The sequence below is a fragment of the Musa acuminata genome, chromosome BXJ3-2 (genome assembly GCF_036884655.1).
Source record: "Musa acuminata AAA Group cultivar baxijiao chromosome BXJ3-2, Cavendish_Baxijiao_AAA, whole genome shotgun sequence".
Lineage (NCBI taxonomy): Eukaryota > Viridiplantae > Streptophyta > Magnoliopsida > Zingiberales > Musaceae > Musa > Musa acuminata.
Window position 1 is genome coordinate 27819187 of NC_088350.1, and position 18652 is coordinate 27837838.

The 18652-nt window shown below is 38.6% G+C and overlaps 3 protein-coding genes and 1 pseudogene across 8 annotated transcripts; 2 read left to right on the forward strand and 2 right to left on the reverse strand.

Annotated features, from left to right (window-relative positions):
- Positions 1 to 318: 318 nt before the first annotated feature.
- Positions 319 to 4188, reverse strand: LOC135631841 (ras-related protein RHN1-like). The gene is made up of 8 exons (XM_065139823.1): positions 4000 to 4188; positions 3845 to 3922; positions 3551 to 3718; positions 3394 to 3442; positions 3238 to 3311; positions 1872 to 1965; positions 975 to 1075; positions 319 to 634 (listed from the first exon to the last, which is right to left on the reverse strand). Exons 1-7 carry the CDS (start codon positions 4036 to 4038, stop codon positions 975 to 977), a joined length of 603 nt encoding a protein of 200 aa, XP_064995895.1. The 5' UTR covers positions 4039 to 4188; the 3' UTR covers positions 319 to 634.
- A 203-nt stretch (positions 4189 to 4391) lies between these two features.
- Positions 4392 to 9489, forward strand: LOC135631842 (NADH dehydrogenase [ubiquinone] 1 beta subcomplex subunit 7-like). The gene is made up of 2 exons (XM_065139824.1): positions 4392 to 4822; positions 9323 to 9489. Exon 1 carries the CDS (start codon positions 4466 to 4468, stop codon positions 4790 to 4792), a length of 327 nt encoding a protein of 108 aa, XP_064995896.1. The 5' UTR covers positions 4392 to 4465; the 3' UTR covers positions 4793 to 4822; positions 9323 to 9489.
- A 2176-nt stretch (positions 9490 to 11665) lies between these two features.
- Positions 11666 to 14726, forward strand: LOC103976319 (myb family transcription factor MOF1). 6 transcript variants are annotated; one of them, XM_065139063.1, is made up of 7 exons: positions 11667 to 12203; positions 12291 to 12431; positions 12556 to 12632; positions 12724 to 12760; positions 13195 to 13381; positions 13484 to 13715; positions 14198 to 14726. In XM_065139063.1, exons 2-7 carry the CDS (start codon positions 12305 to 12307, stop codon positions 14477 to 14479), a joined length of 942 nt encoding a protein of 313 aa, XP_064995135.1. In that variant the 5' UTR covers positions 11667 to 12203; positions 12291 to 12304; the 3' UTR covers positions 14480 to 14726. The 6 variants fall into 6 exon arrangements, with proteins under 6 accessions (XP_064995136.1, XP_064995135.1, XP_064995134.1 ...); XM_065139062.1 differs by having other exon boundaries at positions 11667 to 12150; positions 12248 to 12431; XM_065139061.1 differs by having other exon boundaries at positions 11668 to 12150; positions 12215 to 12431.
- A 146-nt stretch (positions 14727 to 14872) lies between these two features.
- On the reverse strand, positions 14873 to 18652 carry LOC103976318 (uncharacterized; annotated as a pseudogene).

Below are 18652 nucleotides of genomic sequence, written 5' to 3' on the forward strand. Positions count from 1 at the left end.
TGCTGTAACCAAATGACCCGCTAGTTTATTTTCTACAGCTTAGTATGCAACCAGGAGGAGATGCAACACATAGTTTTGTTTTGTTAGATTATGCTGATTTATCAAAGATATTGTATCTTTCCTTTGAGATCTCATGTAAGTAATATTGTGAAGCATATCATCAGACCACCACCTGTTTGGAACAGATATCACACGATTCTGTCCTTTGGGATGAACTCCAAAATGCCTTGGGACTCGGGAACCCTTTTAAAGTCTTGAACCATCCACTTTCTAATCGATGATATCTGTTCCAAGTATACAAGCTTATGAGACATCAGATACCATAGTATACAAGCTTTATTAGGCATCAAGAACTGACGTTTTACATTCCAAGTAGCACGGAACAAACAAATTTAGGCATACAAACCTTATCTTGAACAGATCATCCATCCAAAGTAGCACGGAGCACATTAATTACACACCAGAATATCATGAGTTTGATGGAAAGAACATGAGGCAAATGACAAGGTCCAAACTGGAGGTGAGAATTTGAAGCAGCCTACAGGTGCGTCTCTTAAGCTTTACTCCATAATTAACAACTTGATTTGTTGTCACTCCTCTTGACTCATTTTTCCAACAGTTGAACACCAACGATCTGCGGAGAGAAAGAATTGATAGGCAAGATGACATTTCAAAATTGTAAATTTATATTGTTGAAACTAAATTCTAAAGGTCTTCTAATCACAGATGGTTACATCCATTTATGAGCTCTCTCTCTCTCTCTCTCTCTCTCTCTCTCTTCCTGTAACAGCATTTGAACTTGTCAAAGTGGTGTCTTTGATTCATACAGCAAAAGCAGGCAACGTTTCTCTGAAGACTAATATTGTAAGCCCACTATATATATGTGCTGGATCTATCTGAACTATGGATCTTAACCCACCCCCAGATGGAAGACTGAGGCATAATGCATATAATAAGACAAACCAGTTTCTCACCTAAGAACAGCACGCTGAAGCACGTGATATTTCAGCTGGTCTATCTGCAATAACCATTCCTGCTGGTTGCTGAGCTGGTTGAGCACGAGGTAATCTTCTTGCTGTTGCATAAATAATATCGTTTTATATTTTCTTCTGACAAATCAGGAAAAGTGCTGTTACATAATATAAGTCTCTAAAATAGTTTAAACACCATAGATGTTAAAAATGAAACAACTAAAAACTTAAAACAGAATCCAGTTAGCAGTTTAATGATCAAGGTGATTAAGGTTAAATCACAAGAATGTTATTATTCATCTGAATCATTATTTCAATAAACCCTTAGCATAGGATTCCAAACTATTAGCCCTGATCACAACAAGCTCAGTGTACCAGATTGACTTATAATTGAAGATCAGGAAATCTGAACCTCTTTGTAATAACTTCTACAACACTGTTCCATCAGAAACTTCACCAACAAACAACTTGGAAAGAGACAAATATCTTCATGATACTAAAAATCAGTGCTTGATATCCAATGTCATTTGGAACCATCATCAAGAGTATATCATCATATACTCAACATAATCCTATTGAAATCTGTACAAAAGCTGATCATCTGGTACAGATCTTATACAAATGCATTTATATATTCCAGAACAACAAAGATCATTTAGTTAAGAAAATACATCTCCATAAATGGGCAACCATCACTTTATATCAGGTTAAGCAATGGTCTACAAGGCTATCTTTTATGTGCATGAAGTCTAAATTTGAGAAGATATCAGAATAATCATGAGATTCACATCCCCACTTTAGGACATAGTAATTGTTTAATTCCTAGATATGGTTTGCCATGTCATACAATAAATAAGGTCACTCTTAATGAGTAGCACAAGTCGATGCCAAAGATTGTACCTATTTCATAGAATATGTCATTCACATTGATGGCAGTTTTAGCAGAGGTTTCCATGAAGAAAAGTCCATTCTCCTCCGCATAAGTACGTGCTTCCTGCAATGCAAAGACAAAATTGTTTCGCATTTTTATGCATAAGAATTAAATCACCATCAATACCAGTCTACAAGCTTGTGAAAAACAATGAAAGAATGAATAATAATATTAGATGCAAATTAGATATGCAACTTCCCAACGATCTTGTAACAATACAACAAGCCAAAAAGGTATTTTATTTTGGCTGGATTAGAATCATAAAGCAATTAAAACATCTATTTATTTAACTTGTATTGACCAAAAGCAAGCAGTTCTATTAATTTAAAACTATCAGAAATTCACCATAAAAATTATATGCAAGTTTGAGGAAATATAGAAGTAAACTTGAACCTCAAGAAAGAACAACTCTAATTTTTGATAGCACAAATTTGTCCTTCTGAAGACATAAACAATGGTTTGTTTGCATGCTTTTAAACACAAGATGTTCATTGTGTCAAACAATCAAATAAGTACACTAACTTTCTGCAAACAAATTTGTTCATTGTCCCAATATTTTGTAGCAATGTGTCAAGTAAATTCCTCATTCCAGAACTTTGCTCCTGAGAACAAGTTCTAAATAATACAAGCTATCATATTAACCTAATCCACCAAGAAAATTAGAATAACCTTGATTGGGTGCCAGATAGAGTGCCACGAAAGGTGTCTTACTAAGAAGAAAAAGCAATCTTTTAACATCATATCATTTAACAATCTTGCCTTTGGCCCTCTTGTCCTGCTTTTTCCCTCTGAAGTGCAACAAGATGATCAATTTTAGTCATCTAGCAGGGCAATCATAACAACAGTGAAAACTTAGTACCATTTCCAATTATCTATCTGTGTCTATATATCATTCTCTCTTTTCATATGCTACAAACATTCTCTAAGTGATTAATAATCAGAAAAAGAAATAATGAAATTTTGCATTTCAAATTTCGCTGTGGTGGTTTAACTTGAAAAAGAGCTAAATATTTCCTCTACAAGAGTAAACTCAATTTCTCATATAAGCAGACTGGATAATTGCATGTACATTCAAATTATAAGCTTCTATAATATCCAATTATGATTCCATCAGGAACAAAGGGTCCATGATGCCTGAGTTCAGCCACCTATCCAACTGATATGCAAGGTTACTCTTAAACTAAGCCCATGGTTTCAGCAAACAATGCAACATATTAGCATATAGACTATTGCTAACCGCTAAAGCTGTATCCAGGAAAAATGGAGCCACACTCTCAATTAGGTCAATTTGATGGAACATAATTAAAAAAAGTCAGGCTCAGCCAAACCACTTGCCTCGGTTAAGACCTCCCTTTTGTCCTCTAAATCACATTTATTTCCTACAAGAGCGGTCACCATGCTGGGATTACCTAAAATATAGTATGCGCATTAGCAATAAAGGATCATCAGCAAAACAACCGGCAGAGATCAACATAAATAGCTTCAACTGACCTTGTTTTTGTAGCTCTTGCACCCATTTCTTAGCCCTCTCAAACGATTCCTGAACTCGAAGAGAACAAGTAAGCCGAAAAACAGGGCATGGATTGTAAGCATATGAAAAATGTAATTATTTTAGTGTCGCTAGTGAATGAACTCAGACGCTACACACCATTCTGGAGATGTCATACACAATTATCGCCGCTGCCGCACCTCTATAATACATTGGAGCCAAGCTGTGGTACCTTTCCTGTCCGGCTGTGTCCCAAATCTCAAGCTTCACCGTGGCGTCGCTCACCGCAAGCGTCTGCGAGAAAAAGGCCGCCCCGATCGTGGATTCCTGCAATCGATTCAAAGACAACGGCCGGTCGCAAAAACCTAGCTTTCAGCTTTAATCCTCGAATCGCTTACAAATCAAATCAAGATCAATAAAATGATGGTACTAATATCAACTAAAAACCCATACCTGGAATTCGAGAAACTGGCCCTTGACAAACCGAAGGACGAGGCTGGACTTCCCGGTGCCCATGTCGCCCAGCAACACCTAGGGATCAAGAAGGATCCATGTCTTAGATTCGAGAATTCGAGGTAAAATGAAGGGGAATCAGAGGGCCAACTCACGAGCTTGGCGTTGATGCTGTTGTTCCCGATCGTCGCCATGGAAGCCGATTCAAAGACAAGGAGGGTCTCGATCGGATCGAATCGAATCGAAGAATTCCGCCTCCCCCTCCTCAGAGAGAGAGAGAGAGAGAATGAATAATTAGATGGTGCGAGGACTCGTGAGAGAGAGAGAGAGAGAGAGAGAGAGAGAGAGGGTCTCGATCGGTGTCGCCCGTTCTCAATACGAAGGGATCATTTCCGATTATTATGGTGGGGACCACGGGAATGATCGGCTCTGATGTGACAATTGGACCGTCTAATTTAGAGGTCGAATTGGAGAGGATCCACACACAACAGGAAAAGTCAGAAACATTGGATTTAATCCAACAGAGTTCTCGCCACAAAATAAAAGACAATAACTGCGCCTCCGCCGAGGGCTAAACGCTGGACTAGAGAGATCGATAGAGCCAGAGCGAGCGAGCGAGCAATGTCGGAAGAGGAAGTGACGCTGGGTTCGTCGAAGCCGATGATCGCGACGCAGCAGGAGTTGGTGGAGAACCGGGTGCCCCTCTCCTACCGCGACCAGTGTGCCCACCTCCTCATCCCCCTCAACAAGTGCCGCTCCGCGGAGTTCTTCCTGCCCTGGAAGTGCGAGTCCGAGCGCCACACCTACGAGAAGTGCGAGTACGAGCTTGTCATGGAACGCATGCTCCAGATGCAGAAGATCCGTGCACTCGAGGAAAAGAAGAAGGCGGAGCAGCGGCAGGGCAACGGCGCCGGCATCCCGCTTATTCCCTCCCCCGCCAACGCCTGATCCTCTTCTTCCCCCTTCTCCTACGTGATGGTTAGCCTCCGTCTCACATCCCTCTTCTTTTAAACTTCCGATTGATCTAATTGCATGGCTTTTTGGTTCAAGGTTCGACTTTGGGGTTTTGGAATATTGGTTCTTTGGTTCTTACAATTTAGTTTTGAATATATGCCCCTCTTTTGGGGATAAAAATTGGAACTTGATGGGGGTTTAAGAATTTTGTTGCTTCGGTTCTTTCTAATCAGGATTTAGTTTTGATGATCTGTCCCTCTTTTTGATATTCCTCTAGTAAAGATTGGATGATTCTTGAATTCAGAAATGCTGATTAATTGTTCCTTAGATCTATGAAAAGGGTGTGACCATTTATACGACCTATGCCTCTTCTTAAGGTAGGTTTTGGTATTTTCTTATGGATTTCAAAATTTAATTTTTCGCTGGTTAAGACAATAATTGGCTTTAGAAAGATTTGTCTTATCTTATTATAGTGTCAATTTTTTTTTCTGGTTTTAATGTATGACCAGATGACCTAATTGTGGGAAGCTGTTACTTTTCGGGGTTTCTTTTCTTTCATTGCCATGGATAAGGGTTTTAATGCATTTCTTGGTTCTTATGGTTTCTGTTAGTGTCGTGATTACTTTTGTTCACATTGTAAATTGCTAATTAGTTTGTTAGGGCAAGAGCTTTCGTTGCAAAAAATGACATGACACGACTAAAGATATTATGCTATAAGTTACTTGTTCATAAAGCTGCATAATCTTGTGAATGCGACTTATCATCCATTTCCCTTGTCAAATCTTCTAACCTTAATAGACATATTCTAGCTGTGGATGAGCCAGATAGACATTCATGTCTTGTCTGTGCATATGCCTTGGATGGTCGGACAGCAAGCAAAAAGCTGGAAAAAGATAAATATAAAGAGGACACTCCGAACCTATAGTTTTTCATGGTTCTGCATATCAAAGTCTGTAGGAGATAGAAATTTGATAAAATAATTTGAGGGTCTAGTGTGAGTTTCTATCAGAAGATTAACGAATCTACTGACAAACATGTGAAGTCTTAATAGTTTTATATCAAGAAAGAACTATAATCTGGTACATATGACATGTATTACTAACAACTTGGGTTGAAACTTTTTTTCTTTTTCGTTTTTTTGCCTTGCCAACAATGTTTATTTCATATCTATGGCTTTTAAGTTGTTATAAATGTGAGCAAATTTGTGAATGGCATGTGTTATGATGTGGGTTACTTCATGTGCTTCAGGGTTTTCTCATGTTAGTATCATATTTTAACTCTAGAGGTTGGTATTTGAGCTCTAGAAGTTGGGGCTATATGTTTCTTTGTTGAGGAGGATATCAAGCATTTGAGACACCAATATCCTTGTGCTCATAAAGTGGTAAGTAGGGAAGCTTGGTGTTGTACTGGCATATGTTGATTAAGTGGAATTTGAGTGTTTTAAGATATGTTGGCAAGGTATCTCCTGATGAATTACAAGTCTAGGAAATTACTTTAGTCATTACAGAACTTGATGTACAATTGTAGTGCATGAGGTGAAGGCAATATACAAAGTGGTCACCAAATTTACGCAGACTAGTTGATTTTTTTGCCGGAATGTTATTGGTTGACTAGATCATATGTAAACCAGAATATTGATGTGGTGCGGAACAAGTTGAATGGAGGAAGAGAGGAAAAAGATGAAAAAAAAAGGAAAACTAAATAGAAAAAGATTGAATACCAGTTAGTATCGAGCTATATATTTCAATACTGAGACTTGACTAGACTGGTAAATATCAGTGGTACATACCTGTCTAACTAGTATTAAAACCTTGCTTCTATGTGACTTTTGAGAAAGACAGCATTCATTGGAAGGACGGATTCCTGCTTAGTTGTCAATATTGAAAAAGTCTGGTTTTATTTTTTAGACTTCTTGTAACCACACAAGTAAAAGGCCAGGGAAAATAAAAATCATTGTGTGATTATTAATACAATCGACATAAGAAAATAAAAGAATCATTATGTTATAAATAAAATCATCTAAGTAAGAAAATATAACAATATCGACAAGATTGACTTTTTAATGTATATATTTCTAGAACTCCTCCAGATCGCACTCTTTATGAATCATCTTTGGCCAAACATTTAAGGGTAGTATAATCTGATGCCTAAGTGTATTTTCTGCTTCAGACCAGAAACATGGTGCATGGTCATCATCTCTTTAATGGTCATCTTGGCAACCGACTTATTGTATCTTATTCATGTCTAAGTATGGATTTTGAGTTTATTGTGAACATATAATTAAGTTTGTAGTTCTAAGTGACTCAATAAAATTTTTTAAACATCCTAAATCATATGTACTTTGCACAAATTGTTCTATATATTAAATTTTATTTATTTATAGTTATTTCCAAGCTGCCTATACTCATTCCATTCATTAAATGACATACACTCTTAATGTTGGGTGGTTGCAACATACACTTCTTTGAAACATTGATCATATCAACTTTTGTAATTTGTATTAGGGAACAACTATACTTTGCAACAGCTTAATGATATTATATTCACATTTCTTCATGTATGCATGTGTTCATAACTTCATAGAAGAAACAAAAAACATCTTAAGGATGGCATTTGAGATTTCCTATTCTTCATCTCCAACAAACAAAGATGCATTAATGCTATTGAGATGTTTATGATGGAGCAATAATAAATTATATGGTTCATCATTCTGTTTGGAATTCAGTTGAAATTGATATTGTTTTCTTGTCAATGAACTTTTGGTGTGATTAGAACCAAGGTACTTAATGATTTGAAAAACTAAAAGTAAAAGATTTTTCATGAATGTTATGTATTTATGTCCCCACTCTCCAAAACCAACTAATAATCGAGATGAAATTTTTTTTTCAATATGGAGTGTTGGTAGAAGTCTGTCGTCTCCACTCTCCTAACCTACACATTTGCTAGCTACTTTTGCAAACTGCCCACCCCTTTCTTCTTTCTACCCCCCACCCAAAAAAAGAAAATCCTATAGGATATTTAATACATAAGCAAGTCTACCATTTACATGAGCTCCTGTTAATTCTTTATTTAATATTTCATGATTTCCTTCTTCCCCAAATCAACGAAAGAGCTGGATGCAAATAGGTAAGAATTAAGAAATATTAGGGCCCTAACTCCATTTCTTTAATCTACTACATCGCTGTGCAAGGCAGTCCTTAGGCTGGCTGATCTGTCAAAGCCGCTATCACCAGTGGACGGCTTTTTAGGCTGATTCTCAGCAGGACATGGCAATAGCCCACAGCCAAGGGAACAACCAGTAGGTGCAATCTGCTGCAACCAATCAATGGATCTTCAATCCAAGGTTGATTGCTGCTGCCAAAAGCATCAGTGCATAGCATGGAAGCTTCACAAGGAGGAAATGTGTTGTGGCCTCCAAAATTTTTCCCCTTTCTATGCTGCATGGATGAGTTGGTACTCATCACTAAATCATGATTGTCTCTTGCTTAACTTCTATGAATTGATCATCTCTAACTGGCAGCTGTTTGTTGGGACTATAATGGCTGAGCACCATTATAGATTTGAATTGCCATTCATGAGGTTTCTAGGCATTCTCATTTATTTTAATGGATTTCATAATGATTTGACTGAGTTTTGAGATGAGCCTGGTGTTCTTGAGGGATTTGATCTAGTTCTAATCTTAATGATGTTATATCCTGGATCTGTGGTTTGTGATCTTTTTCATGCTAGATTAGTCTGTGGATATACCGTCTAAACTACAATATGAGCTACTCACTGTTATCAAATAGCAACAGTGACGTACCTTTGTTAAGGTGACATACCATTGTTAAGCCTAACTTACAGCATCAGGTATGAACATGAACAAGTATAACTACAGACTATCGGCCAGCCATAATGGAAGGAGACTGACCTTAAGAAGAGAACATCACGAATGAAAATCTCATCAGGAGGAAGATGAAGTGTCAATATATCACAGGCAACTTTGTAAATGTCCTCTAGTAATCGTCATGTGTGGCAGATTTGAAGTTGATAGAATCATAATTTATAACTTAATATGTACAATTACCATCGAGTCAATTTTGAAAAGATGTACCATCTTGGGGCATCAGCTTTGACTGCTATCCTTTGCATCAAATAGTCTGATGCATCTCAATGTTTATGATATTGCTAATTTGCATTATGGTTTAGTCTAGGATATACAGGCTAGTCAAGGAGTCGAGCATCTAATTCCTCCTCATACATGCCTCCCAAAATTATTTCACATTAGGCTGGCATTTGGTAGGTCATCTTTAGTTGTAGGCTACTTGTAGTAGGCTGTTTTTGTATTGACTTGTTGCAGGCATTGCATCACTAATTAGTGTTTGCTGTTTTCGTATGCCTTGAGTTGACAAGATTAATTTTAACATGGTTGCATCTTGGAACTTCAAGATTGTCATCTTTCTTAAAATTGCATATTCCATTTTTAAGATTATAAATTTTTTGCCATTTGCTCTAACAAACATTTCTCTTTTTTTTTCTTGACAGGAAATCAGGAGTCATAGCTGGGATTCATGCGCTTTTGATGTTCAATGACGCCACTCAAAGAAACAGTGGTTGTCTCACCAAAGTGTCTTTGAACTTGAGTTGATTTTATTATCCTTCTCAGTGTGAGAATCTTTATTTTCAGTTAAAATAAGGAATTCCTTTGCTGACGTGTCGATATCTCATTTGATAACTTAACAACAGTATTAGTCATACTTAAGTGATGCAACATTATAATCCTGAACACTCAATAAATTGATGGTTGATGAAACAAATTTACATGTTACTAGATATGTGTGTGTATACAAAGTAGGAAGAAAGGGAATATGTGGATACGATGAAGGGAGCCAATTTAGATTAAAGGAGATAGCTGATGAAATTTTGGTTTGGAAAAATAAGAGCAGGTACAATCATTTTCAACTGGAACTGTGAAAATCGATATATAATGCTTCCAGGAATATTCTGGAAAAAAAACATTTTTATGCTGTTATTCCTGTATCAAATATTATCTACAGGATGGAATTGAGAACGATCAAGGCAGGAGGAGAGTTGGCTCAGCCTGATTCAGATGTTTACAAGGAAAATTAGTGTCATTAAGAAAAGTCAGTGTTTAAATAGGGATTTGTAAGTATTTTGACCATAATTATAGTGACTTATCAATGATAATCTCGGTTATTATATATTTGGTGTAAGTGAGAGACAACGAGTCTGTCTACTTGTGTCGGCCGAAGGTAAGAGTGACCAAACCGTTTCCCGGGTAACCTTGCTATGGAGGAAGGAGAGGTGGCGTGTGCAATGAGAAGCCATGATTGCCTTGAAGATGGACCGAAGGGGGCTTTGCATGCATTCACTCTCCCTGTGGGGTCATGGGGTCTTCATGGCGTCCTTTACAACGTTCTCTCTCTCCGCCAACAGACCGTGAAGCCATTGATTAGTGTTCTTGGTTCTTCAACTTGAACACCACGCAATGATGGCGGCTGGTGATCCCTTCAGGACCTTTTGGCCCACCATTTTGGGAGTTCCCGTACTTACCACGCTTGCCGAGGCACAGAGTCGGTGAGGTTACCGCCATGATCCGCGAGGGTCGATCAGGTGAGTAGGATCTCGGAGGCAACAGGACACCACTCTCTCTCTCTCTCTCTCTCATGCAACAACAGGTTTCACGGCACTGCATTAAGGATTTGACAGCTTCTCAGAAACGTGGTCTATTTCACTGCATCACAACAATGACTCACAACTATTCCTCAGTGCAAGAAAGAGTAAAGAGTGACAAGAAGGGGGCTCTCAAAGAATTGGACTATTCAGGCAAGGGGTCAAAAGGCTCGGCACACTAATAGGCCATTCAGTCCTCTGATTGAGAGATTTTGGAGTCGCTCCGTGCACTCCTCTGCTGTCTTTGCCAAATTGCTCTTTTGTTTCTTTCTCGGATGCTGTGGAATTCGTCCGAAGAGGACAATGAATAATTATCACGAATTTGGATCGCTTTGCCTTCCTCGCCATCATCATTCCATATGCAGGAATTCTCATCATTCCTTCTGCCACCCTATAAATGGAGACAGGACGAACTGAAATAATATGACGGTGACAATTCTGGACTCGTAGTATTTTTACTTTTTACTTGTCTGGATGTTTACCTCAAGCTGGTTGTTCCATATCTAGTGGTAGTAGTAGCCGTACTAAGCTTCTCATTCAATTTGCTATGCTGAAAACTAAAAGATATCAGCACTCACTGTATAATTCTGAGTTAGGCACACTACTAGATTCTCTTAATGGGCAACTGCAATTTATCTTTTTCTCTGGAGCAAACTTATCCTCTTCATCGTCTTAACATTTCAAGCTGTCTCCCATGTAGTTGCAAGCTTAGAATATCCAAGTTGAAGTCGCTCCAACTCTTTACCATTGTGCTACGTTTCCCTTTCGCCTTTTCTTCCACCTAGAAGCCCTACAAGTTCCTAGGCCCTCACACAAGTTCTGCCTTTTCTTTGTTAGGTCTGCTAAATTCTGGACGAAGGCAGGAAGAACTTTCGCAGCTATTTAGCTGACTGACTAGGCTTTGAAGTTTTCAATGTCTTTGAATACATGTCTCCACAAACCCTTCCTGTCTTAGTTCTATGAGCTTTGTCCTACTTCAAAGGGTTGGCAGTGATGCCGATTGATTTGAGAAAGGCCTAACTCGCACTAAGAAAACACCATGCATGGTGACTGTTTGTCTACACCAGCTGAAGACTTGTCCATATCGTGCTTACTTCTCTCGTAAGACTACACGTTTGGCATGGAAGAAAGAAAGAGAAAATATTGCCGAGGAATGCCAAGAGATGTACCCATTCATCTTAATGCTGGAACATATCAAAGTATAACACAAAGAACGGGAGAAAATAGAGTTTTTGATGTGGGAAGGCAGCTCGGAAAAGACTTCAAAAGTAAGGCTGGAGTGCGATGAAGAAATCCTGTGCTCAGAGATTCTGTAGCTGTTTTCTTGTGCTCTTTTCTATGAGAATGTATACCTTTTGCTCCGGTGTCGCTCTCCACTCTCTGGAGAGTCAAAAAGCTGTGGACGACTGTAATAATTAGGAGAAGGTGATGATGTGCGAATTCCTACCTGTACAGGTAGAGGAATATTGAAATGGATCAGAGAAAGGCCAGCGAGAGGCTTTTGTCCGTTCTCACTCTCTCTCGATCTTTCATCATACCAGCTTCTTTCACTTCAGTGATTGCGTCCTATTTGTGATGAATTGTTCTGGTGATTAGCTTCCCACATCATCGAGTGTTTCGTTGATCCAAGACTGTCCGAATGATATTTAGAGGTCCCATGTAGCTGAAGCAGCTAAAAGGTGAAGGCCTTTACATCAGACACTGGAGAAAGAGCAATGTTTTGAGTTTTGTTGTACAATGCAGCTTGACAGGAGTTTTATCTCTAGAATCTCTCAGCTAGTTAAGAGAGAGATTGTTGGAGCTGAATAAAAGGCTATAGCTGCAGGAAGGGAGATGGGGAACTGTGGAAGGAATGGAGCTGTGAGACAATACATTCGATCTAAAGTTCCTCGGATGAGATGGACGTCTGAACTGCACCACTGCTTTGTTCATGCCATTCAAAGGCTCGGTGGCCAAGAGAGTATGAATCTGCTTCTCTCCATATCCATTTCCCATATCAAACCATAGTTGATTGGCTTCTATGAGGTTGAGTTTGTGTTACTTATTGCGTTATCTCATTGTTTGCTTTCTGATACCGCAAGCAGAGGCAACACCTAAGCTTGTGCTCCAGTTGATGGATGTTGGAGGACTAACTATATCCCATGTTAAGAGCCATCTCCAGGTTTCCCTGCTTCTACTGTTTCCTGTGGTTACCTATTACTTGTTTCGTTTTCTCCATGCCACTGTTTAAGTGATGGTGTGGTTTCAATCAGATGTACAGAAGCACGAGGAACGAAGTAGGCAAGCAAGGTATGTAAATGGTTCTCTTCAATTCATATCTGTGTTTACATGCTTTCTTTTTCTTCAATCATGAAGCTGCCATCTAAGTTTCTTTCAACCCATTATGCTACTCATGAGGACATTAGTGCAGTTGTCTGCATGTTCTCCACAGAAAGTTGATGCAGCATCTAAGCACTTCATTGTCATGAAGAAAGACTATTGCATAGAACAAAGAGCAATCCTTTTCCTACCCCATATTATTCCATTTGCTTCTGGTTTTCCTTCTCTGCTGACAGAAAGTTAATTGTGGCTGCAACCGTGCATGTCACCTTTTTCATTCATTTCAATCTTTTGCCTCTTAGCTCTCTGTAAGTTTCATCATGATGACTGCTAGTTCTTTCAAATGGAAGGAAGATATGATCTCAATCAAGGAAACTCTAATGCTTTATCTTATTTCTCATCAGATTTGCATGAAAGAAAGCACTCAAACCCAGGGAATGACAGAGTTGCTGGTGAGCAACTTGGTCTTGGCCCTTGCCACGCTTCAGTCCCCACCGAGGAGTTCCAGTCGCACCTTCTGTACTCTCCTCTTTCCCCTTTAAAACGGTTGGCAACTTACAAGCAGCTTCATCTCCACTTGCTATCAGTCATGTTAGCAACATATAGAGACAACATCCAAGTTTCTTCTCAACACACTCCTACCTCACCTTTTGCTAATCCTTTCCCCATTCCTTTTGTTTACTGTATCAATAGGATTAGATTGGATACACAAACCAGTTCGAAAGGTGTGCAAGACTTGACTGTGGATACCTCCCCGTACTCGGTTGATCATTACATGCAAGACTTAACTGTGGAGAGGGGAGCAAAGGAAGGTCTCAGCTGGCAAAGAGAAACTGCCCGGGCTGAGAACCACTTCTCCAAGCTTACAGCTTTCAGATACATGGTGGACGGATGTGATCCTTCTAAGGTAGATCAAAATTGTGAGGTAGAACCTGCATTCACCTGCTGATCTTCTTGTCTATATAAAGCATCTTTTTCCTCCTTTTCCACTGTTTTAGCTTTACTGCTCCTTTGGTTGTCTACTTCATCATGTGCCAAGTGTACAGAGCTGCATTTGGAACTTGCATGATTCATTTGGAAGCTAAACCACTTAATTCTTGCATTATTTAGCTTTTCCGCACATCCATAAGTCTGTGATTCAATAAACCGTAGGCAAACAGGTAGAGATGAATACTTTGACTGAACTATATCGATCTCTTTGGACGAGGTTCTATAAATGTCTACTTTGAACAACCAAAATGTGGTATTGACATAAATCTCTCTCTCTCTCTCTCTCTCTCTCTCTCTCGTGCATTTGCTTTAATTTTCCTCTTTATATTAAGCAAACTATCGTGATGTGTTGGTATCCTTCAACTACTTCAGAGTTGCACTGATTCAGATGATATAATTCCATCTTAATCTTCTCAGGCCACCATAAGAAATGATCATTATCTCATGCCTGCAAACAAGTTCATCACCAAACAGATCTGTGGGAGTGGATGCCTGTCATGCAAACCACCATCACATAACAATGAGTATGTGGAGAGCGAGGAAGCTAACGATTGCTCTCTGTCGCTGTCCTTATCGTTGAACAGTGGAGCCAGTTGTGCATGCTCTTCTTCCTCCAGCAGAGACTTCACTGACCACTCGAGCTACTCTGGTGGTGACAGAGTTAATCTGGATCTCTCCATGTCTATCTGTGAAACTTAAACAGGTTGCCTGATACATATATCTCTTGTGACTCTTCTCCCTTCTGTGGCCATTGTTTCCTTTTAATGGCCATTGTTTCCTTGTAAGGATTTACTCGGTTCATTCGACAGGTTGCTAAAAGCTTTACTTTACATGAATCGTGGCGAAGATATGTAATGAGCTTTATTTACTCCTTACAAACCATTGTAAAAAGGGCGACAAAGGATTCTAAACTTCCGTGATGTAATAATGTTTATAGCTTCCATCATGTTATTATCTCGACAGAAACTTGCTTAAGCTGCTTATTCCACATTACGATAACGTATAATGCTGAATACACTTGTGAAGAAGATTTAAGACATAATGCATCATCTACTTACAAGGAACCAAACAACTCGAATGAGATATCGACAAGCTTTAATAAGACCTCTTCACAAACTAATCACCGGAAGGTGCCTGGCGTATCAGCTGCAGTAGGTAGCCTCAGCACCATAAGTTTTGATCTCGTGTTAGTTGTCTTGAAAACCAAAGACCATCCACATTTACAGCCTATCGGAAAACCATCATGAGAACATCAACATTTAGGATCTCCCGCAACACCACAAGCCATCTTCATCCTCCAAACATGGCAGCCGTCTTCATGGCTAGCTTTGGATCCATTTCTCTCCTTTGAGAATCAGGCATCAGCCTAAAGTTGTCGTGAATGTTACCAATCTCATACGTTAGCCTTTGCAGATCAGCCAGACCATCATATGCGTCCTCATCCAACTTGGTGGTGTTGACTACATCAGATTCAAGCTCCTCTTGCTCAAAATTTGATCTCGGTTTTTGTTCTATAGATGTTCTTCCTCATTCTTCTCTCGGTTCTCAACTATGTTGTTTCCTGTATCAGGTTCATCTTTAATTCCCATTTATGATGCAAGATTACTCAGAAAAGCACTAGATACACCACATAGAGGAATGGCTGATGAAGTTTCAATTTTTGCTCCATGAATATCAGATATTTCATGTTATTGGTCTTTATTGATCTTGGCCTCTGGTTCATTGGGTATTCTTGTTATAACTGCATCAATATATTTTCCCCACTCCTTGTCAAAAACCATGAGATAAAGACTCATATTTGATCTCATCCATCTGTGAACTGTCATAGGCAAGGAAACGAAAACAAGAAACAAAGAATTTAAATTAGTTCTTACAAGAAAAAAAATATGCTGAAATGGTCAGAGAAACATCCTAGCTGACGAACAGGAAGGATTCAATTCAAGAATGATAAGTAGGAGATAAAAGAATAAGGAATAAATATATGAAAGCTGAATAGCAATCTGCTTCAGAATCAGCCTTCGATATGACTACAACGAATCTAATAGCAAATGCCAATAGCATTTAAGATTTAGGTTAGAACAAGTTGTACCAGATATAAATAATCATGAGGTTAGGTCTTTCACCTCCTTTCTCAACTAGGGAGGGACTTGTTGTCTTATTTCCAGATTTCAGTATCATTCCAGGCCACATATGAGCAGAAAGAGCTCCATACAGCCGATCTATCCCTTGGATATCACCATCAACCAAAAGACCTGTCAATGGACACATTGTAAGACACTATTACCATATTACTATTTAATGTGACAGAAATGTTACAGACATAAACAAGCACAAGGTAGAAACCAGTTAAACCTTGCTTTTAGAAGTTTGAAGGAAAAACTTATGAAATGTTTAGGTCAATCAGACGAGTAACATATTCTCTTCAGTCATAAAGGAAGTTGAAGTGCTAAAAATGTTCCATAGCTAATCCTACGATTCACAATCCATATATCGTAGCTTGATATAATTACAGATGAAAAATCCGAAAAAGAGGCACATGAGGGCACCGGAAATGAGTTGGTAGAATTTGCATTTCTCTTGTACAAGTGAGGTTCACCCTGCAAATATGCACCTCTCTTGTTAATTATGATTTCTAACCACAAGTAGATACAGAAAATAAACAGCATCAAACTAAAGCTGCAGAGAAAAAAAAAATGTCAACTTCAATATCAACTGTAGTGAATGATATGCAACACCTAAGTACAACCAACTTATTAAGCTAAATATGGGATAAACACGAAAAAAACATTAACATAGAAAATACTTGAGTTTAAGAAGGAAAGGAGGGAAATTTACATTTATCATCAAGGCACAAGATTCTATATATTCTATATTATGATTGATGCACCAGTCTAGATATCACTTTCTAATTTCCAGAGATGGTTTCTTTTCATGCCCCAGTAAGCTACAAGCTTCAGTCTCATCAATCCTGTAATTCACATACTCTGCGTCTGGATCACCATTGGACTTTCAAAGTTTCTGCATGTGTGTTCTATACTCTGTATGGGCACAGTGACCAGTCACAAGATCTGCTTTGTTTCCTATGCACAGTATTATTCCAAATTTGTAATATCAGTTTTTGCAACCCACCCTTGGAGGGCAGTAAAAGAAGATTCCTGCAGACTAAACAAGAGGAGAAGAATAAAATCACTTATAGTAAATTTCATGCATGCTTTACACTAATTTGTAATAATTATATTGACAATTCGAACATGCATTAAAAAAAAAAAAAAGGACTACAGTAGGTCAAAAACATAGTCTAAATTCAGATAACAATCTAATCAAGACCATAGAAGTAAAGACAAACCAGATCAGAAGAATCAAAAAGCAGAGGGAGAGTTTCGAACATCACTCATGTCAAAAACCATCACTAAGGCATCCAACTGCTTATAAATAGGCATTGATCTAAATGAGAACTGTTCATCTAGATAGACTGTCCATATAGAGAGATCAGCAGTGTAATATTTTCCAATTGCCCACCCTGGCAAAATAATCAAACCATAAAAAGTAAAGTATGCACCAAATGAACATATTACCATCAACAATTTCATGTGACGACAACAAAGTGGCATAGGTTGCCAATGGCATGCATATTACATACCCTAGACAAAGGATCCCTGTTGATAGGTCGGATGTGTCTGGAAAATCAATCAAAAGCAGTCCTGCAGTCAATGAAAACATCACCCACTATGACACAAGAAAGATGAGAAAATAATCGAATCCCTCAAGCTACTTTACAACCTTTGAAGTAAATAATCAACCACAATGACATGTAAATTCATTTGAAACTTCACATGGTAATATGGAACTTTGGGACTTCAATATTGTCGAAAAGCACCAGGAGAATTAACAATATGGAAAGCCGTACAAAGTATAAATTCTTACCACCTTATATACAAGGTGGTACCGGTCGGTATACTGCCTGATGTACTGAAACCATATCGGTTTGACCAGTCACTAAAACCAGTATTGGATCAAGATTTAAATTCTTAACATAAAGTATACTTTCTCACACTGAAAGACTAATATACACTGAGGTGAAGCAAACTATCTTGATATGAAACATGAGGACAGTCTTACATCTCAAAAATACAAAGAAAAAACTTAAACAGTAAAGACATGGTCACATGGACATTCTGTTATTTCACAGAATGAGTTGATCATAAAGCCATTCCCTCTATGAATACCCATAAAAATACTCCACTTATTTATCTGTCAAAGCAATCATGATCTAATTATGATGAGACAGAATCGCAGACATACTGAGACATTAACTATTTTATTCTAAATTAATATGTATTATTTTCAGTAATCGAACCTTCCATGTACTATCATAACACGCAGAGGCACAATCAAGATTTTCAAAGATGGAAGGTTGTGTATAAGGTGCAAATCATTTACATTTGTCTAAACAATTCTACCTCGGCTTTTCGGATAACCAAAAAGACGAGAAATTTCACCACAATTTTCGTAGTAACGGAAGGAAACGAAGCAAGAAAAGAACATTTTATGATCAATTACATAAGCTGGGACAAAGATCGAACGTGGACAATTCACAACAACAAAAGAAGATATACATATGGTTACCAAAAAGCCCAGAGAGGCAGGATCGGATGGTACTGACGGTAGAGCAGGGTTCGCTTGCCAACGTTGGAGGAGCCGATGAGTAGGATCCCCGGCCGCGTCTCCATTGATGACGAGCCAGCGCCGCAGCTCGTCGCTCCATCTCCCTTCCCCGTCGATCCACAGCCGACGCTGAGAACCCTAGCCCTATGCCACGGTGGCAAAAGGCAGTGAAGCTCAAGCTTGAGATCGATGGTTTCTTCCGTGACT